A 20,061-nucleotide genomic window follows, 5' to 3' on the forward strand; every position below is an offset into this window, starting at 1 on the left:
TTGTAATTCCCAAAACTTTGACTAACTTGGGATTGTTTCTTTTCCCTTATTTTGTTGTCCTTCGGGTCAAGGAGTGCCCAGGGTGGGTTGCCTTTGGGCTGAGTTAGCTCGCTGTGTGTTTGTTTGGGTTGTTGTTTTTCATTTGCAGTTGGCATGGCATGTTTGCTTTGCTTTAGGGTGACCCATATCACGTTTGCCTTGAGTTTTAGTACCCATAATTTAACAGTTTTGGTTTTACTGTTACTTTTTTATGGGTGTTGGACCTGTCATGTGGCGTTTTTTTTTGACACCGTGTGGTGTGTTGCCTTTTGAAAACGCCGTTTTTTAGTTTTTGATTGTATCTTTTGTCTTGCATTCCTTGTTTTTCCTTATCTTATCAAAGAATAGGGTATTCTAATTGTTTTTGTAGTGCATCCTCTTTTCTGTCTTGTGCGTTTTACCATCTCTATGCAATTTTGAGTAAGGGGGTAGGATGTGTGGTATGTACGTTATCAAAGGAGTAGGATGAGTTGTGTGGTTTGTTTTATTTCATGCATCTTTCTTTCCTCTCTTTTGTTGTTCCGCTACACTAATTTTTTCCACTACACTATTTCCTTACGTTTGACTGTTATTCTTTCCTTTGCTTAACGTGTGTCCAACAGCTTCACACTTTCTCTTTGTTTTACATTATTATAATGGGGGAGATGTGTTGTAGTCTTACTCTACTTGTTGCACTCCCTCTAAGGTGTCTCTCTGCTTTGCTGCTCAGCGTGTGATGAGGTCATGCGGAATGTTGGAGTGTGTTTGTATGTGGTGAGAGTCAGTTGGTCTGGATGGGCTGAGCAGCCAGGAGGCTGCTCCTGGTGGGGCAATCACTTAGGCAACTACTGAGGTATTAACTGGACTTACCATCTTCCTGTACTTGTGAATAAATATACTTAATGGACTACTAGACCCTGACTACGCATCATCTTTGATTACAATACAGTCATCTTTAGAAACGCCCTCCAACTTAAGGCTTCTCCAATCAGCTCCTCCCTCACCTTTGAATGCCTTTCTCTTGAGCTTCAATTGCAACACCGTTCACCGCTCAGATTCCATATCATTTACCGCCCGCCTCGTAGTGGCCCTTCGTTTATAGAAGATCTCACTGACTTCATCAGCGACCAATACTCACAAAGTGACAATCAGACCTTCGTGGGTGACTTCAATCTCCACTGGGGCGTACCGCAGGACTCCTCTGCGAACTCACTGGCCACCTTCCTCTCTGAAAACGATATTATCCAACACTGCACTGAATCAACCCACTCTAAGGGAGCAATCCTGGACCTTGTTATTTCTAAAGCAGGCATGCTTTCTACCTCTACCCCAATTTATGTAGATTGGTCTGACCACCACCTCATCCCATTCTCTCTTCAACTTTCACACTCTATAACTCTTGGCCAACCCAAGAGGGCCATCTCCTGGTTCTGTGATGCTAAAATATTGATGTCGGTCCCCTCTGTGAATCAGCTTTGCTATCACTTCCAAGGCTAGACCCGAACATAGCTGTTGACGATCTCACCTCCCAATGCCTCACAGTTCTTGCAGCTGAAATTAATAACGTCGCTCCACTCAAAAGCAAAAGGATAAGGCCCACTCCCTCAGCACCTTGGTTCAACAAATCCCTTTATGAGGAAAGGAAGCAGCTAAGATTCCTGGAGAAGTAATGGAGGCAAGTGCCCTCCACTGACAATTTAGCCATGCTTCGCACAGCAAGATCCAAGTACCACAAGCACATCTTCCTTGAGAAAGCGGCGCACTTCAAAACCCTCCTTGACTCCGCCAAAAATAGACCCAAAAAACTATTCGATCTCATCAAGATTCCGAGCTGCTCTCCCCCAACCTCCAAGGTGGAGGATTCTACAAAGAGAGCAGCGGATTTCGCTATTTTCTTCGATGAAAAAGTGAAATCACTTGTGGATCAGGTCGCTCATCCTACACCTCCAGAGGAGCGCAAATCCTTAGCCATTTGGCAGAGCTTTGACCCCATATCTGAAGATGCCCTTCTCAAGTGCTTACGCGAAACAAAGCCCTACAACCATTCTCTTGACCCTATCCCCAGTGCCATTGCCTTTGACTTCTATACCCATTCCCTTTCCTATTGGACCACTCTGATCAACCTCTCCCTCTGGCAAGGCTCCCTTCCTGTCTCCTTCAAAACTGGGAAGGTCACCCCTCTGCTTAAAAAGCCCACTGCTGATGCGAATGACCTCAACAACTTTCGCCCCATCACTAACCTTCCCTTTCTTGCGAAGATCACAGAAAGATGTGAAGCAAAACAACTCTCTCGTCATATCAAGGACAATGATCTTCTTGACAATTGTCAGTCCGGCTTCATCCAAAACTGCAGCACTGAAACAGCCCTACTGCAAGTGGTTGATGATGCGCTGAGGATACTCGACTCAGGGGGGTCCTGTCTGCTAATTCTCCTTGACCTTTCTGCAGCCTTTGACACTGTCAATCACAACACCCTCCTCAATATTCTTCAACAGAGAATGGGCATAGAGGGCACTGTGCTTAAATGGTTTGCATCCTTCCTCTCTGACAGATCTCAAATGATCAAAATAGCGAACAGTCTTTCTTCTCCTGTGGCGGTGGGTAAAGGTGTTCCCCAAGGCTCTATACTTGCACCCACATTGTTCAATCTCTACTTAGAACCACTGGGAAACCTCCTAAGCAAATCTGGGATTCACTATCATCTCTATGCAGACGACACTCAACTCTACCTCAAGGTTGCCTCCACTCATGATCTCTCCATCCTAAGCTCTACTCTTGACTCCATTCAAAACTGGATGTCAACTCATCAATTGATTCTGAATCCCTCCAAAACTGAATTCCTCCTCTTCTCCTCCTCACTCTCTCCTCCCCCGGTTCAATCATGGATGGATCAGATGAATCTACTAAACAATAAACCCATCATTGTCGACAGCGCAAAATCCCTTGGTGTCATTCTAGACAATAAACTCAATCTAACTCCCCACATCAATTCTATTGCAAAATCTGCTTGTTACCAACTGCGCCTTCTTTGGGGAATCCGTCGCTTCTTCCCAGAGCAGGACCTTATAACCCTGGGGCAATCGCTGGTCCTCTCCAGACTAGACTACTGCAATTCTCTTCTTACTGGCCTCCCCAAATCTCACCTGTCCCCACTTAAGTCTGTTTTCCATTCAGCAGCTCGATTCATTTATGGGGCCAAAAGAAGCGATCACATCACACCGATGTTATCCACCCTCCGCTGGCTTCCCTTCGAGGCTAGAGCTATCTACAAGACCGCTTGTATCACCCACAAAGCCTTGCACTCCTCCTCTCCTCGCTACTTTGCGAATAAACTGAAACTCTCTGGAGGCTCTAGACCTTCACGCAATGCTGAGAATCTACTGCTTGAACCTCCCACTTTCAAGAAGGAAAGAACAATGGCCCAATCCTTTTCAGGCAACGCAGTGAGAATCTGGAACTCCCTTCCGCCTCAGCTCCGGACCACCGCCTCCTCCCAGGCCTTCAAAAGGGACCTCAAAGTTCTCCTCCTCCAGAGACACCTCCAAAAGTAAATCACGTCCTCTTGTCATTTGGAGGAAGACTTCCCACTACTGAAAATTTCTACTTTCCATGACCATGGAAGTGCCTTCCTAGTGTGTTCTTGTGGTTGGAGTGTCTGCCTTTTTGCAGTATCTTCCATGTAATTGTGTTTGGTGCCCTTTTGAAATTTGCACACACCACTTTGCCCTTGTAACACACGGTTTGCTACCTCTCACATGTTTTTACCTTTGATACTTGCACAAGTGCCACCTTTACCCACGTAACGCTTGTTCTTGTGCCTGAGTGTCTAGCTCTTATTGCAGTACTATACCTCAAATTATACTTTGTTTTCTCTTGTAACTGCAAACTTGTCACTTTTTCCTCTTGTGCACTTTTTACTACCTCATGTATTTTTGGTTGCTCACAATTTTTACTACCTCATGTATTTTGTTTGCTCACAATTGTCACTATTACCTTATGTCACGTAACGTATGCTTTTGTAATCTGTTCTTGTGTAATGGCTCTCATTATGTTTTATTTCTGTTCCTATTGTGAAGCACTCTGACGCCTTCGGGTAAAGTCCGCGCTATATAAAAATGCATAAATAAATAAATAAATAAAATAAATAAATAAATACATCTACAATCAACCTCTCTTCAACACCCGGAAACTTAGATGCTACGGGTGGGGGGCGAGGGGGGTGTATGTAAAGTATGTGAAACAAATAAACAGTTGTTAGTTAGTTTTGGGGAGCTCCTTAAGATCCATTTGCTACCAATAGAGCGTAGCTTAATGAATATTGAAAAGCAACTAGCCAAACTGAACACACCGCCAAACAATCTGAAAGGTCTAGGAGCCACAAATTTGGGGGGTACTAAAACCAACATTACACAGAAACATTCAGGGCCTTTAGTAAAAACTAAAACATCAGTAAAGACGCCAAATGTGCAAGAAAAGCCAAATGTTGCTCAAGATAATAGCCAGATAATATCCTATATTCCAAAAGCCCCTATTCAGGTAGAAAAACAGAAGCCCATGTTACCCAAGCCGCTAGCACCGCAACTCGATGGTGATAAAAAAAAGGGTGGGAGGATCAGGCGTACCATTGATCTTCCACCCGAAGCAAGCCCATATACAGTGATTCTTACCGGGGTTCCAGAGCTCCCTGAAAATGCGAAAGAGTCCACCTGGTCCCTAAAAAAATAAAGTACAGCAATGGCTTACTATAAATAGACCGTCCCCGCCCCACCGTAACAGTAGAATTTCTATGGTATGTAGGGTACCCTGGATTGGACAAGAAAAGAAAAGAACACAGGGGGACTGTGTTATCATAAATTTTGATGACCCAGGTATAGTTGATTATATCTGCTCATGGCCAATTTTGGCAAAAAAGGAAGGAATTGACGCACATCGTCTATCCTTCTTTTATCCTCACAAAACACAAGTTTATGATCAAGGACCCCTGTATAATTGGAATCAAGGCCCTGATTGGAATTGGAGCCAAGTAGACCATTGGAACAGGAGAAGGGATTGGGAGGCTCGGTCATGGAACTCACGAAGAGATCAAATCTACATGGAGGGATGGAGGGGTATACCAACCAGCAATCGATTTAACTGCCTAGAAATGGTGGACTGACCATTATCAAACTTAGTATTAGGTGATACAGGTGCCATAAACTCCAGGACGCTTACAGTCCAAGGGGAAATCTATAAGCAAACTAATGAGAGGATCCATCACCCATTTAAACAAATACTAGGAAATAATACCCTTGATCTGCCTATTGATCAAGCACCGCCAAGCTCATCCATTAGTATTAAGCATCGTACCTGGGGGGACTGATGTTCTAACCTCGGATAGGGGAGACGAGCAAGCCTTACTGGCTGATAACCCTCACAATTCTGCACTCCTAGGGGCTAGTGCAGGAAATGATGGGAGCATAATCTTGCCAAGAATCAAGCTAATTGAAACAGATTCAAGGGATAGTGTGGCCATTGTAACTTGGAACATCGCGGGACTCTCTAAAAAAGCTGCAGACCCAACCTTTTTGACCTTTGTTAATAATTTCGATCTAATATGTCTTCAAGAGTGTTGGGATCAGGAGGTTACCCATTTAGACGGTTTTAGTACTAACTTCACTCCGGCTTTACAGACTAGTAGAGGTAGGGGCTCAGGTGGTCTCTCCATGTATGTCTCAAATATGACAAATTTGACAGTAGAGAGATTAGATCTTGAGCGGGATAAGAATAAAAATAAAAACAATAAAATTAGGCATTCAATCTAGGTATTCACTGTGAAAGGGATAGGGACTCAGAGCTTTTTGCTGATCAACTTATATAACAATATTGCAAGAAATGAACAAATAGAATATATGGATGAGCTATCTCATGCCCTGAGCTGGGGAGCTGAGAGCGACAAAGTGGATAGATGCGCTATACTGGTGGGTGATTTTAATTGCCATCTATGTCCCCATAGTGGACTGGACGTCTGTGGCATAACAAGCCTTACAGGCGAACCAAGTACACATTTTGAACACACTCACTTTGGAAATTTAATGAATAAATTAATGCATGACTGGGACTTAGGTTTTGTTAACGAGCTCAGTGAGCCAATGGTTAATTTCCAACCCACTTATTATGGACGGGGGACTAGTTCCCTAATCGACTTTATGTTGATGTCCAACAGCCATCACCGAAGTGCTCTGGCTTTCAAAACTGAGGACATCGCTATGAGCGATCATTACCCGATCAGCGCAAGATTTGATGCAGGTCCTAGGGATAGACAGATATCAGATTTGACGGAAATTTTATACTGTCATTCGATTTCCCTGGCATGTACAAACGGATATTCTATAAAATGGTCCAAGGTAAACTCAGAATTTTTTTTGAAAGATCTGATTATGGAGGAACTTGACCAATTTATGATATGCCTCGAAGAACCCCCCAATCCATCTATAGTAAAAACCGCCTTTGGCAAAATAGCATCCACAATTAAGGAAAATCTGACAAGAAAACAAAGAGATGATGATAGGGATAAGACGCTGGGTTGGTTTAACTCTGAATGTTCCAAAGCCCATAATTTCCTTAAAGATACATTAAAAAGGGTACCCAAAAACTTAATAGAAATTAGAGCAGCCCGAGCGGCATATAAAAATTCAATCAAAAAACGAAAAGGGGAATTGAAAGATGCTGCCTGGGAGGCGCTATTAAAAGCCAGCACCTTGCGGGATAATACGGCCTTTTGGAGGGAAGTGAACGCTCCCTTTTTTAGAGAGAGGAAGACAGACCTTCTAGAGGTTGCTATACCAGAGGATGTCTGGGTTAGTCACTTTACAGATCTATATAAAAAAGACGATTTGGTCGAATCAAATAATCCTGATCCCTGGCTGTTAAGTGAGACTGACTTGCAGAGAACCTCGGTAGACACATTTCCGCTGCAGATAGCTTTCTCACTTCCAGAAGTAGAACAGGCTATACAAGAAAGTGCAAATTGTAAAGCCCCTGGGCCGGATGGCATCCCGATTGACATATTTAAAGAAACAATCTCCTTGTGGGCCCCCCTCCTTACAAATGTTCTTAATTGTTACAGTCTAGAAGGTTTTCCAACAACATGGCAGGAAGCCATTGTAATTCCCATTTTTAAAAAAGGAGACAGAATGGACCCAAAATGTTACAGACCAATCTCCTTACTCGATTCTATGATGAAGATAGCTGGAAGAGTTTTGTTGAACAAACTACAAACCTGGGCAAAAGAGAAGGGGATCCTTTCTAAATTCCAATATGGATTTATAGCGGGGCTAGGTACAGTAGAACAATGTCTTAACCTGGCTTTGATCACAAGTAAATACACGGTGGCAAAAAAAGGCAATTTATACATGACTTTTGTTGACTTAAGCTCAGCATTCGATTGCCTAAGCCACAACGTGCTATGGAGTACCCTTATAGACTTGGGAATTGACCCGAACATACTTGACTTTATAAAAGAATTATATAGAGGGGCGGGTGCAATGGTCCACCATGGGAAAAATGGAAAATGCACTAAGAAATTTCCAATTAAAAGAAGGTGTCCGCCAAGGATGTATCCTTGCGCCATTTCTTTTTAATTTATATATAAACGGAGTGGCAGATGACTTGATTAAGTTGGATGTAGATTATCCCAAAATTAATGGTATGTCAGTACCTATCTTACTTTATGCAGACGATGCTGTCATAATGTCAAGGACTCAGCTAGGTCTGCAAAAAGCTTTAACTGTTTTTTCCTCATTTATGGGTTCAAGAGGACTTCGGATAAATGTGGGAAAAACCTTTACTATGTGTTGCACGTCGAAAAACAAAGTAGATTGTAATACTTTTTTAAACCAAACAAAGATAAGCTTGACAAAGACCTTTACTTATTTGGGCATTATTTTTAATAGTAGGGGAACATGGAGCACAGCCATCAACACACGCAATCTGGCCTTCTCTCGAGAAATAGGCGCAGTAAAGAAATTCGCGAAGAAATTGGGCGGAAAGCCGGTCCAGATTCTACTCAACATCTATGCAGCGAAGTGTGTTTCTACCGCGACCTATGGTGCAGGAATCTGGGGAATGGCAGACTGTCGAGAGATTCAAATTAACGAGAATGCTTTTCTTAGATATCTATTAGCAGTGCCTAGATCCATTTCCACCACCATTTGCCACAAGGAACTTGCTCGGATCCATATCACTGATGTAATTAAGATAAGCCCAATAATGCTTTGGCACAAGATATGGACCTCAAGTGAAACAGTGTTTAGCTGGGACGTTATTAGAGACTGCATGAATCAGGCAGCCTCTAGCAATATCACGTGGCTCTCCTATGTTAGTAAATTTTTAATTTCTATAGGACATCCAGAAATGTTTGACAATCCTATATCCTGTTCTTTAATCTCAAAAAAAGCTCTTAAGGAATGATGTTTAGGTTTGCTGGAAGATAGGCGATCTTATCTAGAGGGAAATAAGCTAAGTATTTCCCACCATCGCCTATTGTTGCATTGACTAGGTTTACATCCATACCTTTCTCCACTACATTCTAGTTACACAAGATTATTATTAACCAGGATGAGAACTGATTGCTTTTTCAGGTTGATAACATTTCCTACCGTAAATGATGGTCTGCCAAATTAATTAACTGCCCCTGTGACGACATTTCAAGTCAGTCAAATACTCACTGTATTCTATTTTGTAAATACTTTGAAGGGGGAAGAAAGAAACATTTGATCCCGTTGTTAAAAATGTGGGGACTGAGACAATGCAGACCAGCACTGATCAAATTGTATATGCTACAAGACGAAGTCACTGTGGTAGCAGTATCTAAGTTCCTGAAGTACGTAGTAAAATGCAGAGCCTCGATGGATTGAATACTTTAACTCATCATATACTATGTATATATTTTCTGGATTCACCTTTTTATAAATCTTTTTTTTAATTATATAAGTGTAATTTTAAAAAGTATGTGAAATGTACAAATGTAAGGAGATGTTTTTTAAATTGTATTTAAAATGTGCTTTTATGGTTTTTTTATATCAAAAATCGAATAAAGCTATCTTTGAATTGAATTGAACATCCCAATATTGTGAGGTATCACTTTAGATAGAAAAGGCTATTGACTTTATCAAGGGTTCACCATATTACACATTTTAAAACACTATCATTGTGTTTGTAAATGCAATAATCAATAATAACCATGTGTGAAAGCAATTATTAATGCCCAAAATAATATCATCCTTGAGCAGTAATCACTGTCAACATTATTATATTATTTAAACATTTTAATAGGAACATAATGTGTCTGTGTGCTTTTTCTATATTTTCAGGCCACATGAAATGCAATTATAAAAGCAGCCCCTAGACGGTATTACTGTTAAGCCACAGAAAACACAGCCATAGCACAAACAACTAAGAGATGCTGCACTCCCAGCTGTAGAGCAAAATCTCCAGCCTTGGGATTGCTGAAGCATCAATGTGAAAGGGGGTTATAGTTTTTCTGACCCAAGAATCTGAGGGTCAGTTTTACATTTCTAATTAGGAGGTTGCTGCACCTCCTGCAGCTCCCCACAATATCGTTGGTGGCACCTCTGCACTCCTGAGGCCTCCACAAGGTGAGAAAACACTTTTTCGGCAGTCCTGCAGGACATTATGGGGTGCTCCCTCTGGAGTGGTGAATATTTAATGTGCGACTCTCCCACTGCACTGAGGAGAGCCACTTTTTGTTATCCTGGTGCATGACCTTATGCCTCTTTCTCTCTTGTTACGGGGCTCGGAGGTGCTCGGTTCCATCCCGGACACCCCATTGTCTTAAGTTCTTGGTGCTGCTTGGGGAGCTCACTCCGGTGTGGTCCACCGAGCAAACAGTACTGTCCTTGCTGTCCCAGGAGCTGGCAGTCTTCTTCTCCCTGTTCTCTCCGTGTGAGCTGGGTGCTGCATGTGTGGTCACTGCCCTTCTCCCCCGAGACACAGGGAGCAGGGACATGGCCACCACAATGGGGGGAGGGGGCATGACAGCACCCCTCCTCCATTCAGGCTCTAGGTCCCAGGGTTGGGGTCCCAGGGCACCAAAACTGCTTTTTGGCCCTCTTAGCCACATCCAAGCTCCATAAACCACCAAGGAAATGGGGGGCCTCAGAGGTAATTATAGATGAAGGGAGGTGGCTCTATGAACGCCCCTCCCTGGGGCACATAAATAAATTAATATTTGCCAATATTTGGCCCTTGCCCACCCTAGGGTTAATTGAAGGATGGTGCAGCAAAGACCCCCACGCTCCATGTATTGAAAAGGGTCAAAGGTCACCAATCATAAAAATGGCAACACACATGCCTATTTGGACAACCTTGGGCTAATTGTAATCCTGGTGGTGAGCTCTGGCCACCAGAAACAGTTTAAGCAGACCTTCTCACCCCTAAGGTGCTGTAGTTTTCAGGCCGCTGTATACACTATCTCCCTGCACCAGCGCCCCTCCAGGTCTTTGTCTCTGGATGCAGAAGTCCAGATCGTTTCCCCAACTGGTCCTCAGACCAGTACGAGTTTCAGCCTCACTGGCCCTTGGAGAAACCTAATGGTCTTGGAGTCAACTAGGGCAGAGTCATAGGTCATTTTGGGCTTCAGGGGGTGTCTCCTGACAGTTTTCAATGGCTGTCACAGACCCAGGGACCAGCAGTGAAAACCACTAGCAGCCTTGTCTCTCCCTTATGCAAGAGTTTTTAAAAGGGGGCAAAAGGTCCTAGAAGCCAGGCACCCTTGGCCAATCCCAGGGTACCACAACACCTCTCAACCCCTGTCCCACCCCTCCTGCACAGCATGCTAGGACAGTTCAAGATAGCATCATCCAGAAGTCACTGATCACATCAGATCTTGGGGCTCTGCTCCACACCCTGCTGACATCGCTGTTAGGCCTTTCCTGCCAAAACTGCAAAGAGGACCCCTCACCAGTGTTGGCTCCAGTTTTCTGGGCTTCCTCCTTTGTTCAGTGGGCCTGGGCTGGTACAGTGTACCAGGTAATTATTAGATGCAGATTTCCATCTCCACCCCTTCCTCCTCAGTAGCACTGTAATTAATTCCTTTTTTGTGAGGCTGCCTTTGTTCCCCCTGCTGCGGAGAAATGTAACTAAGGTGGCCCAGCAAGTTGATAAAAGGCCTGGGGCTCTGATCCTGAGCTAAGCCAGAGAAATATGACAATTGTGGATGACCTATAAGATGTACATATATGGTCTTAAGACCTGTGAATATGAATTCTGTGCATCTTTCCCACCCCACTGGACTTTGTAGGCCTAAGGAAAGCAAAACTGCACTCTAAGGCAGACTTCCCCCTATCTGTATAATAAAATGTTGCTGGAGACAAAACAGTAACTTTATTTATAAGAGACCCATAAAATGTTATGGATTTTCTGAGGTGAATACCTAACACTGCAGAGTTCTCTCTGTGCCAGGCTAGCAATGTGCAGTACCGGGCTGCACAGATCAGTAGTCTTACAGCGTAGCTCGCACACGCATGCGTACATGTGTTTATGTGTAACCAGCCAGGTGTGTCACACAACCTTATCTTAAACATGCACCGTCCACTAGCCGTGTGATTACCGTGGGTGAGACGCATTTTGTGATGTTCACCCACAGTAAAAAAAAACAAAAAACAGGTGATTCAAAAAGAAGGAAATGTGGGCGTATTAAATGGGCGGAACCAATTTTGCAACATGTAGAAGACAGATAGATTTGCAAAGATATGTATATGAAGTTGCAGAGAGATAGATCGGGATGCTAATATACAGATAGATAAGATTGCTATGATACATATGGATTGATAGGGTTGTTAAGATAGGGATACATAGGGTTGCTGAGCTAAATAGATAGAGAGACAGATATGTAGAATACGTAGACTGATATGCATGCATTCAGCAGCTGGATAACACCCTCCTTCCCCGAGTGATAAGCTGTGCTTTATAAATACTGATTGATTGATTGATAGATAGATCAATAGTGTTGCAAAAATAGATAGAAAGACAGACAGACAGATAGATAGATAGAGAGAGAGAGAGTCTATGACTCAACGCTAACAAAACTGTACTCCTGGTGTTGGCGAAATCTCCATCCATTTGGTCATCGGCATGGTGGCCTAATGAACTTGGCACCGTTCCTAAACCATCGGAACGGGTCAGGAATTTAGGGGTCACATTGGATGAGACTCTATCCTTCGACCACCATACCAGAGGGATAGCAGGTAAATGCTTTGGGATTCTTAAGATCTTACGCAAGACCCTGGACTTGCTTCCGGCTAACAGCAGGAAAACATTAATCCATACTCTGGTGACGCCCCATCTTGACTACAGTAACGTGTTATACTTAGGTCTGAGTAGGAAATGTCTTCATAGGCTTCAATGTGTTCAAAAATCAGCAGCCAGATTGGCTCTGAACCTCTCTAGAAGATCTTCAGGGAAACAAGCCTTAGCACGACTCCATTGGCTCCCCATACGGGAGCGCATCATATTTAAAAGTATGTGCATTACCCACCGCATTGCCTATGAGAGAGGCCCCGTCTATCTTTAAAATCTACTCACCAAGTACCACCCTAATCGTTATTTACGATCTCAAGGCCGTATGCTCTTTCAGGTGCCTAGAATCCAGCGGGCATGGATGGGTGGCCGGTCATTCAAATATCTGGCCAGCAAACAGTGGAATGACCTCCCCATTGAGCTCCACATGGAGACATCGGAAAGTAGCTTCAGGCGTAAACTGAAAACCTACCTCTTTCCTAAATTGTGAGACTTTTCACCCTTTCTTCTTGCGGTTTTTCTTTTCTTTGGGGTTCGGTTCTAGTAATTGGTTTTTAAAGCGCGGGGACACACTGTTTCCTAGTGTAACCAGGCGCTATATAAATGGTATTATTATTATTATTATTAGAGAGAGAGAGAGAGAGCGAGAGAGAGAGAGAGGGAGAGAGAGAAAGAGAGAGAGGGAGAGAGAGAGAGAGAGACAGACAGACAGATAGACAGACAGACATACAGACAGACAGACAGACAGACAGACAGACATAAATGTTGAGGTACTGACATGTAGATAGAGATTAGATTGTAGCCAAATGGTCTGATTGTTAGGAAATCTTCGAACATGTATTTTGTTAATAATTGTTTCTAGTGGCAGAACAATCTTCTGAGTAACAGTAACAGTCCACAAATGAACAACAAATAAACAATAAAAAAGCCCACAAGTAGCATACCACAAAAGACCACCTCATTCCCCTATGCAGGTTCTGCCGTGGAACACCGCCAAAGGGAAGCTGTTTTGGGGCACATGTGCACTCAATTGTTTTTTTCTCTGTTCAGCACACCCAGTCTGAAGCTGCTTAGCCACTAACATGTACAATAGAGTGCACATCGCCATAGCTCTCTTAAAATAGATGGGGGCACCAGAGGGATAAGGGCCGGTTATTTGTCAAATATTATTAGGAGTCGTACAATGTGCAACCGCTCTCCAGAAACCTCCAGCGCCCAATGCCGCACTCGAACTCCCACAATGTTCCACATTCCAAGAAGGAACAATAGAATACAACATACACCAAAATACCAAGAACCTAATTTAGAGTTTGACTGATGGGTACTCCATCACAAACCTGATGGCTACGACATCCGACTTATTACAAGTGCCAGAGGATCTAATGCACTTGCAATAAGGTGACAGGGTATCTGTCACATTTGTGGAGGAATAAAGCATCCACCAAATTCTAAATCAGGCCAAGAGGTGGCAGGGCCAAGAAACCCATTCGGGGTTCTATGGGAGTGCTTTGCTTCACATGGTATGGTTTGGTTCTCCAACCACCAAGCCTTCTACGAAACCAGACCATGGATTCTGACAGATTTTCAAAGATCATTTTCATCCTGATCTGTCATATGTCTATTTTAGAGGAGAAACATTGAGCAAGACCGATCAGGAAATCAGCTTACTACTAATGTCTGAAATACGATTCCTTTCGCTCTTAGGAAAATCGATGACCATATGGAGTTCAGGAAAAAAATAAAAATATTTAATTATCATCCTTCAATCAACCAATAATTTTTGACTCTGTAATCCTGGGGTCTTCAGTGCCAAATGGCAATTTATGGCCTTAGTGTGCTTGTATAAGACCGAAATGATGTCACAATACATAACCTGAGCTAAAAAGTTGTAAATCTCACACAGCCATTTGTAATTGTGGCACATCTCAGTAGTGCATTTGTTGACTGTGAAGCATTTCAGAATCACAAGAGTTGCATTTAGACTACATATAATTCATTCTCTAGAATGTTTGATTTATTGTATATACAACTACTTGTCCTTGGGAGCCCTGTCGTTATTGTGAACAGCCCTTACTCCCAGGAGGAGTATGCTAGGAATGCTCAGTTAATTATGCATATAGCATTGCAGAATAGTTGATATTGCACCTAAGTGTGTTGTTAGGAATGCTTTGTTCATACCATAAAGAGGAGACATTGGTTCCTTTGGTATAAATCTACAAAGCTCTTACCTATGTCAAAGGTAGGTTTTCACGTGGTCCAGATTTACATGTACACATGTTTACAGTCAAAAGTACATATACCAGAAAGGGTTCTCATAACAGGACCAATGAACAAAGCTTCAACAGAAGGGTCTATTCACAATGGAATTTTGGAATACGTAAAGTAGTATGTGGTAGTAAAGTAGTAAAGTGTTCCTGTGGTACTCCTGGATGAACCCCAAATGCCTTTGTGAATTATCCCTAAAACATCTAAAATGGGAATAGTCACACAAAAGACTGTGTCCTCTTTGCACTTTTACTAATAGGGAGTTGGACGTTTCATGGCTGAAAAGCCTTTAAAAGTAAGGAAAAGAGAACTTCTCTAGCGTTACTTTCCATACTCATAAATGTTTTCGTGAATGTGCTCCATTATGCATATTCATAGTACCTTAGTGTGAAATGAAAAGTGGTACTCTAAGGGGCCAATTTTGATCTCTCTCGGAAGGGCATCAAATGCGATCCGACCAGAAAAAGTACGAGCCGTACAAGTGTTTTCTGCCCGACTCGTACAGCTGTACGAGCGAGCAAGTATGATGCGAGAAACGCGAAATTCACCGACTGAGTTGTTTCCGGGTCCGAACCGCTCCGTAAGTCTCGTCCGTAAGCAACCAGTGTCATGAAATGGATGTGATTTACGACGGAGCCAGTACGATGCTCACGTCGGACAGACTATGCGAGCCGAAGTTCCCGGCTCACAAAATGTCTGGAAAGTTGCCTTTGGGGGTCCACGTTGGACCTCCTGTCACCCGCAGCCTTACGACTCGGACACAAGGGGAGACCCAAGGGTCTCTCCAGCACAGGCATGTACGGTGTGGATGGCACCGACGCGTACCCACTGTAGGGGGGGCCCTTGTGTGAGAAGTACCCATTCAGTCAATGGGAGCCCATGTACGTCTCGTACGACCGGCTCCCATTGACTTCTATGGGAGCCAGACCGAACCAAGTCCGGCAACATGCGGACGCATCGTACTCGCTTGGTTGGACTTCAGGACTCCGGCTCCATCGGAAAGCTCTGTCCGAATCTGGCTTGGCTGGAGAGCTTTCAGACCCAGGTCAGAATCTGCCCCTAAGAGTTGAAGCGTAGCAGTTCTCTGTGTATCTGGCATCCTCGGTATCTGAGGATTTTTTTCAGTTGTGCACCCAGCACCAGGACCAAGCTAACTTTGACCCTCTTGTATTTTAATCTGGTCTGATCATCGGGTTTGCCATGCTGCATCTACTGGGGCCAATGTTATCAACAATCCCCAAAAACGATTTCATTGAAAAGTGTAGGTCTGTTATCGCTATTGTGAATCGTGCACGGAGAGGAGGCGTGCAAAGGTCAAATCACATCTTTGTGTATACATCTGTTATTCTGCTCCAGATGGCTCAGACAGTCAATTGGATTTCATTTGAAAAAAATATGCATTAAATATTAGTTTAATTTAGCATCATAAATGACTTGCTTTTACTTTCTGTAAACCCAGACATTATAACACATTATAAACATTATGATTACCTGAAATTGGTCTTTGTCTTTTACAGGTGGGAAGCTATTGTTTCTTGGGCCGGGGCCGGTTTCACTGCACGCCCATTATATTCTGGTAACAGATGGAGGAGAGCTCAGGGTTGGCTCCCATGATGAACCCTTCCCTGGTAAAGCACACATTCATCTCTATGGCAGTGGGCATACTAGGGCACTCTTTCCTTATGGAGTCAAATTTTTAGCCGTGAGAAATGCAACCCTGTCCATACACGGTAGGTCCATTATTTATATATTTTTCAATTAAATAGTTGTTCTCGAGCAAACTATGTATGTATAAATATACGAAATTAGTGTTGCGTGGTAAAAATTCAAAACGTCTTGTAAACCATATTTATATTTCACAAATTTAATCCCATCATGCACAGCCTTAGATCTTTTTGAATAACCATTAACATTTTACATCAGCAGATGACATCCAAGCAGCTAATTAGCTGGCTATGCTACTTCAAGTAAATATCAGATAGGCAGCACCAGTTTCTCTAGCTTATATCTTATTTTTTCATGCATGACATCCCACATGACATTTTAAATTGACTCAGGCGCATTTGTGATACATAAACAATTTACTGAGCCCTAGTTCTTTTTCCAAGTCCCTGTTTTAGTTTTACTTCAGTTTGAGTCACCAACTGTTGAAAGATCATATGTCTCTTGCATATATTCAGAAAAGCATCAACTTTGTTACGTTAGGATTTTTTGAGATGTGTATTATGCACTTTTAGGACAGTTATCATCCATTCAAATTAGTTTGTTATCTTTTAATATTAGTCTAATATTTGTGAAAGACAATCTGTGGTTCAAAACCATTATCATAAAACTTTTGTGATTCAAGGACACCAAATGCAAAGGATCTGCCACAAAACAATTTCCTTTTCTTTTTAAGTATATAATATACTATACTCTTACAATAGGATATATGCACTGTATTTGAATTTTCTGTGTATTTTATAACATAACTACATCTAAAGCCACATCCAGAGCACAATAAATCAATGTGAAGTCATATAAACATTTGGTTGTATGTTGGAACCACGCAAGTCATTACAAAGCATGGCTTTACAATGCAGTCTTTACAACAACACATCTTTACGACTGCATTGCTGTACCACGCAAGTCTTTACAATGAAAAACGACTTGCCTTAGGCAAAAGCGTTGGACTTTGGAGAGATATAAATTACTATTCCAACTCCAGTCTGCGCAACAGTAGGGAAAAATTTGGACTTCGAAGTCCAATGCCACTTTGCTGAAGGCAAGTCGTTGTAAAGACTTTTCTGGTAAAGGAATGTAGTGGTAATGACACGTTGTTGTAAATACTGCATTATAAAGCTATGCGTGGTTCCGACTACATTGTAAATGCTCTTTTCCAAACATTTTACATAGTATGTCTCGATTCAGCCATTATGTGAACAGCCCTGAGAATGTTTAGCTCTTAGGCTTGCCTCTATAGCCACATGCCCTATACATAGTACGTAGCATTTACTATTTCATATATATTACACATTGATTCCACCAATACTTCAAAATAAGTAGTTCTTCATCGCTCCAATGTTTGCGATTCACAATGGCAATAGAGAATATCCCAGCATTTGAAAGATTATTATTTTCCTTGAGCCAAACATATTTATTGAAGCTTTAAGAGTAATTTCCATTTGGTACATCCCACTAAGCCCTTGAGTACTTGCACCACAAAAACGACCTAGCTTCATCCATTCGACATACCTATGCAAACTATCTTCTTCCTTTAAACAACATGTAGGATAATTACAGTTACTTCTAGACCTTTGTTTACCTAATCCAATGGCTTTATAATATAGCTTATTAATTGTGTAAAAATGTTGTAGTTGTGAATTAGCTGCTATAGAGAGCTATAATGAATACTTTAAAAAAGAATATCACTAGATATTTTAATAGTTGGTTTGTTTGGCCATCGAATAAGACACGTGTACAATGAAATAAAGTATATAACATTTTGATACTGAAACAAGTTGGCACATCCTATTCATGTTTAAGCCAGCACTATGTAGCTTATTTAGATATTCTCATATCTGCAAATATTTGAAAATCACGCCCCTAGGTAACACAAACTGGTCTTTAATGCTATTAAATGACGGAGCACACCATCATTACATTTTTCACCCTAATAACTACACTGAGTCACACCCAGGTACAAGAAACATTATCCTGAACATTTCTAAATAGTGACAGATAACGTCCAAGCAGAGTATATCTCCTGTACCCACAACTTCCCTATGTTGAACATAGTCTATGCTATCATTTTAAGACTGAAAACCTTGAAAAACATCCAGCGGCTTTAGGTCCAAAGCACATCTGGTAGATAGGTACCCCATTTCAGGCTTGCAAATTATTATGGTGCACTGTTGTTTCTTCTTAGTGGCCCAAAAGTGAAACTGAAAATCTGAAAGTGACCATCATCTCATCCCAATCAGCAGATTTATGAAATGTGATTCTTATAGCCCCAAATAAATCTACAGGTGGAAAAGTTGAGGCTACGAAAAAATGCATTGAGAACAAATAAAGAATGTTTTAAAACAAATATAGAAACTTAGGTAGTATTGCAATCTTTACAACATTGAACCATCCCACTAATGAAATAGGTAACCTATTACAATTTTTCAACTTAGTAATGCCTATTTTCAGAATAGATTCATAATTAAGCTCACATGTCTTGCACCTTGGCTGTTATTCTATTACAAAGGAATACAGCATCTGTTACTACATGATATCATTGCCTAGCTTTATTATGTTTAACAACACTCTAGGCCTGAATCACAAAGGGACTCCGCACTCGTGACGGACACCCCACAGTTGTGGTTTCTCCACACTCAGGGCGGAATCTTCACAATGAAAAATGTCATTGCAGAGATTCCACCCTGAGTGCACAGACCCCTCCATGATCTGTGGGGCCTCCTCCACAACTACGGAGGCCCTTTGTGAATCAGGCACTCGGGGGCATATTATCAAGGGGGTTTATCTCCGCTTTTTTGGCTTTAAAAGCCAAGAAAGCGGAGATAAAATTATCTCCCTATTACCTAGCTGTCGCTAACACCAGTTAGCGACAGCTAGTAGGAGATAGCGACCATCTTGGGCCCCGCTTTGCATGTCAGTGAAATTTATCACTAATGACATGCAAAGTGGGCGTGTCAAGATTTTAGTGACTGGAAACAGTCGCTAACATCGCTATCTCCTATTACCAACTTTTGGAGATATTCGCCCTAAGCGCGAATATCTCCAAAAGCTAACACCTGCCCCTGAGCCGTTCTTAGCCATGTTATCCAATGGTAGGTGGATAACATGGCTAAGAGCATTAGCTCGGTAATGCATGAATATCGCTGACTTTTCAGCGATATTCATGCATTTTGGCCGATTTTTATCGCTTAGGAGATAAACCTTGATAATAGCAAGGTTCTTAAGCGATAAAAATCGCCACAGCACAGCGATAAAAATATTGCCGCTAAGCTAACATAGCGATAATTATCGCTAGTTGTTGGTAATATGCCCCTAGGTGTCTTGGAGACACTGAAATGATATTGGAAATAGATCGAACTTAATTTTATAGATCGGATAGCCCTTTCTACAGTATTGTAGAAGAGAACAATATCATCAGTTTCAGCCACTACTATAATTCTACAGCTGAAAAATGTAAAAGAGCTGTGGCATCAATATTGCATGCTCAAGGCTGTCTTAATTGGAACTATGCACATAAATACTATTTTTTCAGGGAGCATCTTATACATCCGTTACATGAGAATAATAAATTCTGGACCAAATCTCACATCTTTTAATAGCAGCCCGGAGGTATCGCCAGAAGACCCCCTCAAATGCTTTCTCTGCTTGGAGGCCCTCACCATCATTCTTTCAAAGGGCTTCAGCTCCTTCAAATAGTGTAAGGGCCATATTTACATGAACTGCTATGTTATGGTCTGGTATAAAACACTTGTTGATTTT

General features: G+C 42.1%; 1 protein-coding gene across 1 annotated transcript in view; it reads left to right on the forward strand.

Annotated features, from left to right (window-relative positions):
• The window catches only part of PKHD1 (PKHD1 ciliary IPT domain containing fibrocystin/polyductin), a 1,769,028-nt gene that overhangs the window by 952,445 nt on the left and 796,522 nt on the right, over positions 1–20,061 (forward strand). The window contains exon 40 of the mRNA XM_078647366.1: positions 16,098–16,310. Coding sequence (XP_078503492.1) covers positions 16,098–16,310 — 213 coding nt within the window. The remainder of the gene's footprint in view (positions 1–16,097; positions 16,311–20,061) is intronic.

This window comes from Lissotriton helveticus, chromosome 6 (genome assembly GCF_964261635.1).
Source record: "Lissotriton helveticus chromosome 6, aLisHel1.1, whole genome shotgun sequence".
NCBI classification, from domain to species: domain Eukaryota; kingdom Metazoa; phylum Chordata; class Amphibia; order Caudata; family Salamandridae; genus Lissotriton; species Lissotriton helveticus.